The sequence below is a fragment of the Equus caballus genome, chromosome 1, assembly GCF_041296265.1.
Source record: "Equus caballus isolate H_3958 breed thoroughbred chromosome 1, TB-T2T, whole genome shotgun sequence".
Lineage (NCBI taxonomy): Eukaryota > Metazoa > Chordata > Mammalia > Perissodactyla > Equidae > Equus > Equus caballus.
Genome location: NC_091684.1, coordinates 176,433,778 through 176,444,599, shown reverse-complemented (window position 1 = coordinate 176,444,599; position 10,822 = coordinate 176,433,778). Strand labels below are relative to the sequence as shown.

The window sequence follows — 10,822 nt, the reverse complement described above, 5'->3', positions numbered from 1 at the left end:
CCCCTTCATGCCAAAGCCCACCTCACCCTAATCAGCCTGCTCTGACAAATTGCACCACCCTGCCCCACTGTCTGTATCCCCATTTGAGCTCTGATACCACCTACTAGGCCAGCCACTAGTGTGAACATCCGTCTCACCCGACTTGGGCATCCACTCCCTGCACTGGGCTGCCATCCTCACCTCACAGGTAGTCTGACAATCCAAGCTGTGCTGCCCGGTGCAGGGTGTCAGAGCCAATGTGAGGTGAGGAGGGTGTCCACACAGGAGGGAGGTCTGGTATGAGCACCTTCCCCTCCCCACACAGGCATGACTTGGACAACTCCCTCTGGTTCACTGTGGCTCCCCTGCCAGACTCACCATTGGCATTGTGCTGTTTCTTTAACTAAGGATCTATTGCTTTTCAAGAGAATTGTGATCAACATGTTAAGAACCAACACTATTTTCAATTCCATGATTCACTCCTCTCTTTCCATCATGGGGAGATAATCAAGATAACTCATTTAGAAAATGATACCAGGATATCAGAAATGTCGTTCTCTGGCCAGTGGTGTGAAAATACTGCTTTAGCTGCCTAGCATCCATTCTCATTTCACGTGGTATCAGTAATTCAGTAAGGAGAATAACTTTGGGCAGAACCAACAATCTTCCATGCTCAGAACACGAGATTCGGACAGAGCAGACTCCAGCCGATCAAAGGCTGTGACCTGGTCTTATACAGATCAGAGCCTCTCACCAACTCTACAGACACCTAAAGCAGCGTGACAGATGGTGCTTTGCTGGGACTGCCACTGTATATCTCCCATGCCATAGGCTTTTCTTACAGGACCGCAACCCTCCTCCCACTCACAGGTGGGTTCTGTGCCCTTTCTTATTTAATTGGGGCCAGGGGTGCCTTTTGATTGCCCCAAGCAGTGAAATAGGGTAGAAAGGATGCATGATGACTTCAAAGTCTAGGAAAGAAAAAGAACACAGCTTCTGCCTGGCTCGCTTTTTAGGAGATGCTCACTCTGGGGAAGCCAAGCATCACATCGTGAGGAAGACCCGACAGTCCCATGCACAGAGACTACTTAAGAGGCCCTCATGGAGAGGAAGGGACAGCCAGGACCAATCACTGGGCATGTGTGAGCGAGCCTTCACGTGATTCTGGCCTCCGGGCATCAAGCCTCTGCTGACACCAAGGGGAGCAGAGGGGAGCTGTCCACACTAAAAGCTGACCAAAAAGCAGATTTGTGGGCAAAAGCAATGTAGTTTGTTGTTTTGAACCACTCGATCTTCAGTAACTGGAACCAGCCCTCTTGAGCAATACTCCCACTCCATCTGTAAATGCCTCTAACCATGGCTTACACCAGCGTTATCTGATCACTGATGGCTTTGGCTTCCTATCAGAAGCAAGGAATCTCATCTCAGTGACCCATGTCTCACACAGAAAGGGGCTTCCATAATGATCATCCTCAATAATGACGTCCAAAGAGAGCCAAGGAAATGAAGATAGTGTTGGATCTGTCATCACAGATTGCTGGGGCTCAGGGACCTGCTACTGGCTGATCAACATCCCCAACCATCCTGAGAGCAGCCAGCAGTTCCTGCTTTCTGTGAGTATGGTCAGCACTGAGAGAAGAGCTACGAGTGCTTGTGTGGTGACTGATAAGCTCTTGCTCCATTCAGGCCCAAGGACTTGATCAGACAGCACTGTGAGGCATTCAGAGGGAAACTTATGTGATAAAGGCCACAACACTGAGGAGACACTTGGAGTTAGATGACAAGGAGGAAGCACCAGCAGCTGTGACCTGGACATACTTCCTGGGGACATGTGGCCACTGCCACTCCTGGTGGTATGTCTTCTGTTCCACAGGGGAGAGGCAGGTGAGTGACTGTTCCCACCAACAGATGCCAAGCATATCCCACGCAGGCTCAGCCCTGCTCAGACACTGCACTCAGACACATCTTAGTGCTGGTCCGTCCCAGGAACTTCTGAACTCCAGGTCCAGCCTCCATCAAACACCAGCAAAGCTGATGCATGATGAAAACTCAGCAGGAATGGCAGGGCAGAATGCTGTTCTCCATGAGGGCCAGCAGGTGCTGTTCCTCCCCAGGCCCTACCCTCGTCATCTGGAAAGTGGGTTCTTTTACAAAGGCAACTGGAAGGGGGTTGGAAGAAGGGAATGAGAAATAATTAATTCTCAAGGAAAGGGAAGCTTGGAGAAAGGGGCTGACTTCTGAAATCAAAGTAGGACCCACTAGCTTTCTAACTCAATGTCCTAAAATCTATCCTCCAGTTCCACTGCCTTCTCCAAGCTTTGTCACTCCAATGCTGCCCAGGAAAGAAGCTAAGGATCCAGTTGATCCCAGAGCTGGTGGCATCCCATTTCCCTTAACACTGATGTTCTGCTGGTTCACTCTCAAGGTCTCTCTGGTAAATTTTCAGTCAATGGGCACAGCAGCTTTGGAAGGCTCCATCTTACCTGCTGCTCAGAACCTACCAGGACTATCCCAACCTACCCTCCTCAGAGGCTAACTGGGAGTCATTCCTTTGGGCAGACAAGGCATTTACTGGGCACCTATGACCTGTCAGGCTCAAGCAGATACAGAGCAAACACAACCCAGGATCTTGAGCTCATGTTCCAAATATTACAGCAGCCCAGTGAGGTCAGGATAAGATGAGGAAGGAGAGGACCCAGAAAATGTAAGGAAAAGGGTTTTCCAGGATCCACTGGGCCTTCATCTTTTGTTCCAAACACCATTCCTGTCTGCCACACATGTGTCTGCAGGAGGAATTAAGGAATGAGGACTGCTCTTCTCTTTGTCAGAGAGAGAATCTGAGTCTGGAGGGTCACTAGGCAAACCAGGGTTGCAACCCCAGTAACCTGTAGGACCCCCGTCTTGGTTGCTTCTGGCTGCTACAGACCCCAGGATCTGCCCTCCAGCTCCTTCCCACCCTGCTCTCCTTTGTCCCGAGTTCCCTGCTCCAGCCTGTGACTCCATGAGCATGGCAAGCAGGGTAGAATTCTTCTTTCAGGGAAAATCATCAGGGGCCATGAGGCCAATCCTTATTCTTGTCCCTATCTGGCATTTCTTCTGATCCAGACTCCAGAGAAAAGAAAAAGCTGCGGGGGGGGGGGGGAGTTCCTTGTGTGTGAGGACTTTGTGCTGACAGCAGCCACTCGCTGCTGAGGAAGGTGAGGAGCAGCGTGTGGCCCCACCCTTCTGCCCACACTTCACAGAGAAATGCCTTCTCATGGGCTGCAGAGCTGGGCCACCAGGTAACACAGAAGAGCCCTTCAGAGGACAGGGAAGCTTTGGGGAGAGAGGAACAGGTCAGTTCAAGGGGCCTGTTGAAGAGACAGGCTGGTCGAAAGGTGGCATTGGGAGGAGGCTGAGGTTGTGCTCCAAGCCCAAGTGCACAGGGGAGAAATTCAAGGTTTTGATTAGACACAGGCAACCTCTGTACCTTGATGAGCACCCACAGTCTGCTCCAGGAACTGCCACCCAGCATGGAATGTCAAGAAGCAGAGGACACGGGGATGCTCAGCCCCAGGGCCCCACCCCTGTAATTCCTCCCCACTCCAGTCCAGCCATGTCCCAAGTTGTCCTGCCTCCTTCATGGCTCCTGGGGTGCATCTCCTGTGACTGCACGTCCCACTCTGCTCTGTGCAGCTTAACCCACTTCACTCTGAGGCTCCACAATATCCAGGAGCAGGAAAGGACCCAGCAGGTCATCCCTGTGAGAGGAGACATCCCCCACCCAGACTACAAGCCTAAGAATTTCTCCAAGGACATTGTGTTACTAATGGTAGGGCACATTGCCCCACTGGTTCTTGCACACTTTAATCCAGAGGTTATTGCATCCCCCACGACCTCCATCCCTCCCTCTTTCCCAGCATGACCCCTATACTTGTCTCAGTGCAGTGGAGAAGGCAACCCCATGATGGTCCCTGGAGTCTTTGTGAATTCCTTTCCTCTGCCTTCAGCTTGAAGAAGAAGGCCAACCTGACTGCCTTTGTGAGCCCCTTCAGGCTGCCCAGGAAGAGAGAACTGGCAAAGCCAAGGACGATGTGCAGTGTGGCTGACTGGGAGCACCTTGGTGGGAGTACTCCCTCGGCCATAAAACTGTGGGAAGTAGAGCTTGATATCCTCAGGGATAAGCAGCGCATCTCTCACTACAAAGGCATTCGTACAACATTCGAAGGCATTCATTACAACACCGTCACCCAGATATGTGTGGGGGATGCAACAAAGAGTAAGACTCTTTTTAAGGTGAGATCCCTGGCACTGTCCCCGCACAGCCTGGGGTATAGCCAAGCTTGAGGAGATCTGGGGCAGACAGAACTAGCTATCTCCTTATGTACTCAGCCTTGTCACCAAATCAATCTGTGGTCCTGTCACCCTGCAGGGATAGGAGCCGGTCACACAGCCACTTATAGGCAAAGTCTCCCTGGGGGAGGAGAAGAAGGGAATTGTCAGGGCCAGGCTAGGGCCCCAGAACCGAGGAAGGCCACAAAGGCTGTCCTGGCCCACATCTCACTCACAGCCCCCAAACAGAGACCACTCAACTGCAGGGCATAAGGGGGAGGAGGAGCAGGAGAAGCCCCAGCCCAGCCCCTCCTCCCCTGCCCACAGGGGGAGGCTAGTGGCTCCCTTGTGAGAAACGAGGTGGCCCAGGACATTGTCTCCTTTGGAAAAAAGAATGAGAAAAACCCACCTGTCCACACCAGGACCTCGAGCTTTCTACTCTGAGGAAAAATTGCCTCCAGGATTCATCCATCCATCTTCTGTGGGACAGAAGCCAGAAACGCACTGGGTAGAGGAGCATGGAGGGGAGGCTGCCAGGGACTTAATGAACTTCCATCTTTAGAGTGGAAATCATTAATTCTTTCTTTATTCACCAGCATGTCCTAGAGCCTATAGCGTATGGAGTAAATTTGTCAACAATATCTGAATCTTGTATATAAGAATGGATTGAGAAAGGTAAACTCATTTGTAAATCATCCACCTTAGAGAAGGCTGGACTAGAAAGACGTTGTCTGCTGAATGTTTGCCACTGATGAGTGTGCTTCAACTACGGGACAATGTTTACTGGGTGGAAAAGTAACACATGTTCATCATAGAAAGACAGTTAAAGGAAGAACAGACAAACAAGAAGGTTAAAATTCCCAAGAATATCACCACCCCGAGATCATCATCATTAGTGCTTAAGCAGGCGGCCTTCCTCTCTTTTTCTGTGTCTTCATAACATTCTGTTGCTTTAACAGAATTGGGATCTGGCTGTTTAGAATTCATAATGTCTTCTTTTCCACTACTCCCTCATCTGTCATCATACTGGAGAGGATGTTGGGATAATCTGTTGGAAAATATTTATAATTTTTTGGCCCAGGCACATCAAAGCCAGGATTCACTGGACCCGGGACAGAGACTATTTAATGAATAGTGATTATTAGGATGATCGGCGTCCACTTTCCCATCTGACATCAGTAACCAGCATTTCTCTAGGGGAACTCCCTCCTCAGAAAACAGACACTCCGATTGGGGTGGAACAATCCCCCCCTCAGGTCCAGGGGTGCTCAATGACTCAAGAATAAACCACTTAGGCATTCAATTCTGATGGACGCAATGGGATGGTTTGTTTTAGTCCCATGAATATCAAGTCCAGGATTTTATTCAAAACTGTGAGATAAAGGAAGCTCTCTTTGTCACAGCATATTTACATTTAAAGAGGGGATTCTAAATATTCCAAAATAGGAAGCTGAACTTGTGGTCAGAGAGGCAGTGAGGTTACCACTGTGGGTGTCTGCGTGTGTCCAGCTCTACATGCCCCTAAGGCAGGTCCAGAATCTATCTCCAACCACCAAGCCGACCCCCACCACAGCCCCTACTGGCCTACACACTAACCACAGATTCTCAGTCTACTCAAGGCGACCACCATCTTCTCAAGGGCAGGAGACATCTCACTCATCTCCTTGGACCTAGCTTCCTAAATAGTTATTCATAACTTCATCAGGATGGAAAAAGAGCCAAGAGCTAAGAAATGGAGACATTCTAGATTCAGTCAGTGAGGGGCTTCTGGAGTCCAGCTCCTCTGCTGGCTGCAGCACAGGCTTCACTTTCTTGTTCTTTCTTCTTGCTTTCACACTGTGACACAGCACTGGGAGTGCAAGTGTGGTTGGTGACAGTGCTACTGTCACCTAAGCCAATCCAGAGAACTTTGACAAACCACATTGCAGATGACACAAGAAAACCAGAGGAGCACAGGTCTAGGAGGTCTGTGAGGTCTTGAGCCACCCCTCCTGCCTTCCCCGTGGGGACCTTGTGTCTGGAAAGAAGTAACACCAGCAGCTGTGACCCCGGCAGACCTTCGGGAAAGATGCGGCCACTCCTGCTTTTGTTAGCGTTTCTTCTGCCTCCTGAGGCTGGGACAGGTGAGTGACCATCCCCATTCCAGAAACCCCAGCCCATCTCACAAAACCCTCTGGACTCCTCACCCTTCTGCCCAGCACAGTCAGGGATTTTCCACAGTTTGAGTCGAAGAACCTTCTAGACCTCAGCCTCCATCCCAAACCTACACTAACAAGTCTGATGCTGCATAGACACTCAAAAAGGATGGCAGGAAGGAAGGGTGTTCACTAGAAGGTTTAGTATGTGGGCCTCTCTCTTATCACCTGGGAAATGGATCCTTCACAGAAAGGCATTTGGCAGATGACGGGAAGCTACAAATGACAAGTAATTAAAATCCCTCACTCCAACCCAAGAAAGGGCAGGTCAGAAAAATCGATTGCGGTAATGAGAATTGTCCTGGACCCAGCTTAAGATTCGGTTTCATTTCCTGGTAACTTCACCCACTCACCCCCGCCGAGGAGAGAAGCCCAGGGAGCAGCTGATCTTTGAAGGGGCTGGATCACTGCATGCAGGGCGCCCCGTTTGCGTGGCTCTGCCGTGGTCCTGGGCAGTACATTTTCAGCCCCACCTCCCCCTGCCATCTCAGGCCTTTGGCTGCTCCACACAGTGTCCCCTCTCCAGGCCAATGGCCTTCAATCCCACCAGCACGATTCCCACCAAACTTCAGCCTAAAGCTAAGTGAAGGATGTTCATTCATGCAGCCACAAAATGTCTGCTGAGATCCTAGGATGGGTTAGACCCTCAGACATGAGGGTTGTAGAAAATCCAATGCCATAAGCTCACGGATAGATTATTAGATAGGGTACCAGTTGACACATTAGCAGAGGCTCAGCAGGCTTGGGAGACGCACTAAGACAGAAGGCATAGCAGAGGCCTGTCCACGATCCTCTGGGCTCCTTCATTGTGAAGACAGCTCTGATCTCCTCCATGTATGGTCTGAAGCAGTTCAGGGACAACAGATACTGTCCTCCCTTTTCTCACAAGAGGTTCTGAGGCTTGACATTCAGAAAAGGTTATTCTCCTACTAGGAGAACCTGGAAGGACTCTCCCCGGTGTCTGCAGGGCACTGTAGACACTACCCTCAATCATCACCTTCCAGAACCTTCCCTCCTGACCACAGCTGCTCCCAGAAAGCCCATCTTCCAGTCTTTTCTTTCAGAGGACATCATCGGAGGACATGAGGCCAAGCCCCACTCCCGCCCCTACATGGCATTTGTTCAGTTTCTGCTTGAGAACAAAAGGAGGTGTGGCGGTGTCCTCGTGCGAGAGGACTTTGTTCTGACGGCTGCTCACTGCCAGGGAAGGTGAGGGCCACAGACAACTGACACCTCCTGAGACCCCTACAGGGAGCCCTGTCCTCTGCCCAGGGCCCACAGCCCAGGGGAGCTCCCCTGACTCCTGTTAACTCAAGGCCGTGAGATCCTATGAGAGGAGACATCTGAGAGCATGACTGGGTGATGGAAAGTGAGAAACAGGACGGGTAAGCTTTGGGGTCAGAGGGTCTGAGGTAAGAGCAAGTGGTCCAGTTGAGGAGAGACACCACACTGGCCAAATAAAGCAGATGGGGAGGATGAAACCATGCATCAGGGTCAAAATGTGAATTCAGAGAATTTTCACAATATGACTTGAGGGCTAGAGAAAGCATCCAGGTGACCTACCCTCAACGTCATTGAGAAGCACAGGGGACACAGTCACTCAGTGCCCAGTCCTCCTCCTGTTTCGATTTCCACTGGCTGCAGCCCTGCCCTGCCCCACGTCACCCGCCCTTCATGGCTCCAGGAATCGATCTCTTTTGATTCCATGCACCCCACCACCTCACTCTACTTTCTATGCAGATTAATGAATGTCACTCTTGGGGCCCACAACATCCGGAAGCAGGAGAAGACCCAGCAAGTCATCACTGTGAGACAAGCCATCTGCCACCCAGACTATAATCCTAAGAACCTCTCCAATGACATCATGTTGCTAAAGGCAAGGGAACCTCCCCGCTGCTCTTGCTGTCCTGGGTCCAGATTGTTTCCCCTCCCACTGGGACCTGTCCCTCCCCTCCTTCCCATCCTGGCCACCTGCCTAGTCCCAGTGGCTCGGGGGGAGGGAATTCAGTGCAGCCGCATCGTGGTCTCCAGGCCCAGGAGGCCAGTGGCTGAGCTGGACTTTCTTGCCTCTCCCATCAGCTGGAGAGAAAGGCCAAGCTGACTTCAGCTGTGCGGCTCCTCAGCCTGCCCAGGGGCAAGGCCCAGGTGAAGCCTAGACAGGTGTGCAGTGTGGCCGGCTGGGGAAAAGTCTCCCCAGTAGACAGAGTGTCCGACACACTGCAGGAGGTGGAGCTGACTGTGCAGAAGGATGATGATTGTCACTCCCACTTCCCCAACCATTACAACCAGTCCACCCAGATTTGTGTAGGGGACCCGAAGAATAAGAAGAACAGCTTCAAGGTAAGGTTTCCAGCATCCACCAAGACAGACCCGGGGAGAGAGGAAATGGGGAGATCTGGGGGATGGGAGTGGCCATATCTTCTTGCCTCAGCCTGAGAGCTTGGGCAGCCTGGGTCCATGAAAGCAGTCTTTAGTTTTTTCCCCACAGCAGATCATGGCTACAGGGTGAGGAAGGATCAGTGACCCCACACCAGGGTTCTCACCCCAATTTCCCTGAGGATTGAAGAGAAAGTCTTGGCCTGGGTGGAGCTGCAAAGAAAAGTCAGAGCCAGGCTGGAGTCCGGGATGAGGGAGTTGACAAGGCTGCCCTGGTCCTGGTCTCCCACAGACCACTGACCCCTGGGCTGGAGGGAAGGGTAGGACCACAGGGAGGCCAACTCAGTCCTTCCTCTCTCTGCCCGCAGGGGGACTCCGGAGGCCCCCTCATCTGCAACAAGCTGATCCGGGGTATTTTCTCCTATGGACAAAACAACGGGAACCCTCCAGGAGTCTTCATGAAGGTCTCACACTTTCTGCCCTGGATAAAGTCAACAATGAAGCGCTGCTCATAGCAGCTGTGATGCTGACCTTCCTCTGTGCCTGACCACCTTTTCTGGGGCAGAGGCAGGAATCCCGTGGGGCGGGCAGTGGGACTGCAGGGCCGTAATAAATGGATCTCTAGCGAGTGTGACTGAAGTCTCACTGACTCACTGAACCACTTTCAACACACAGCAGCATGCTCCAGGCAGCCCTCTGCTGTCAGTTGTGGCTGTCCTTCCTCCATCTCCTCCAGCTCTCCTTCCCCCTAAACCCCATGCTGTATCCTTTCTGAGTCACACCTCTGTGGTGCTGAGCCCTGTGCAAGGGCTGAGTCTGAAGGCTGCTCAGTATAAAAGGATGATCTTCTTCCGCAAGATATGTTCCTCCCTGGGCTTTAGAAAGTTCTTACCTTCTCTAAACCAACCACCATCACTGACACCCTGACAATTTGGCAGAGAGAGGAGCAGGTCAGGGGAAGGGGAATAACTCCAGGGAGACAGGAGGCCAGGGGGCCAGGCCGTGGGCACTCAGTTTCCTGTTTCCAGGGCTTCTGTCTCCAGTGGGGCAGCCTCTCCCACAGCCAGGACCACCTGCTGCTTCTGACGCTCAGATGCTGCCATGATGGCCTCCAGCCTCACTCGGGTCCCATTTCCTGCCCTACCCTGGGCCCAGAACTGAGCTCGCTCAACCTTCCTCCCAGGCTGACTGTCCCACACCAGCGTCTGTTTTTCTTCTGACTGCCCTGACCACCAGCTTCCTTCCCTTCTAGCCCACCCTGTTTTGAGCCAGCCTCTCTCATCTCCCTAACCAAGTTCCCAAACTCCAATGTGAATTCTCCTCTATGGCTTGTCCCTGTCATGCCTGAGCTGCTGGCCCACCTGATGCCTATCAGAGGACCCAGTACCCACTTCTCACCTGAACAGAGACAGTTCAGGTCCTCCATCCAGCCTAGCATTCCCAGGGCCATATCCACAATGTCCTTTGGAGTCACTCAGCAGCCTCAGCCCCTTTCAGCCTGGCCTGTCTCCCCCTGCTGGCAACCTGGGTTATGGCAGCTCAGTGTGCCTGAGGGCTCCAGGGCTGTTGGGCCAGAAAGTACCACTTGGCTGTCCATCAATAAGTCAATTGCTGATCTCTCTCTTTGTGCCGGACACATAACAGGCTTTGTCCCTGATACTGGGAAACTTTCATGGAGGGGAATTTCCTCTAAATTCTCCTGGTTCCTCCCCTTCCCCCAGGCAGGTCAGTTTGACAGATGGATCGCTATTTGGAATCCACAAGACCTCTTGCCTTGAAAATAATTAAATTCTCTGTATTTTATCTGTATTGCACGTTAGAGTTTCATATGAGTGATCTTGTTTGATTCAAGAAGGGCAGTGTGAAATTGGAAGAGACTTCGAGACCCACAGGTCCTAAGGTTCCCAATCTGTGCTCAGAGGATCCCATGACTGGACAGGGCGGAGGGAGAGAGGAAAGAG

General features: G+C 51.8%; 1 protein-coding gene across 1 annotated transcript; it reads left to right on the top strand.

Annotated features, from left to right (window-relative positions):
* Positions 1 to 6,194: 6,194 nt before the first annotated feature.
* LOC100033969 (mast cell protease-1-like) lies at positions 6,195 to 9,495 on the top strand. Its single transcript, NM_001081876.2, has 5 exons — positions 6,195 to 6,413; positions 7,550 to 7,694; positions 8,226 to 8,361; positions 8,565 to 8,825; positions 9,230 to 9,495. Exons 1-5 carry the CDS (start codon positions 6,359 to 6,361, stop codon positions 9,374 to 9,376), a joined length of 744 nt encoding a protein of 247 aa, NP_001075345.2. The 5' UTR covers positions 6,195 to 6,358; the 3' UTR covers positions 9,377 to 9,495.
* Positions 9,496 to 10,822: the final 1,327 nt, after the last annotated feature.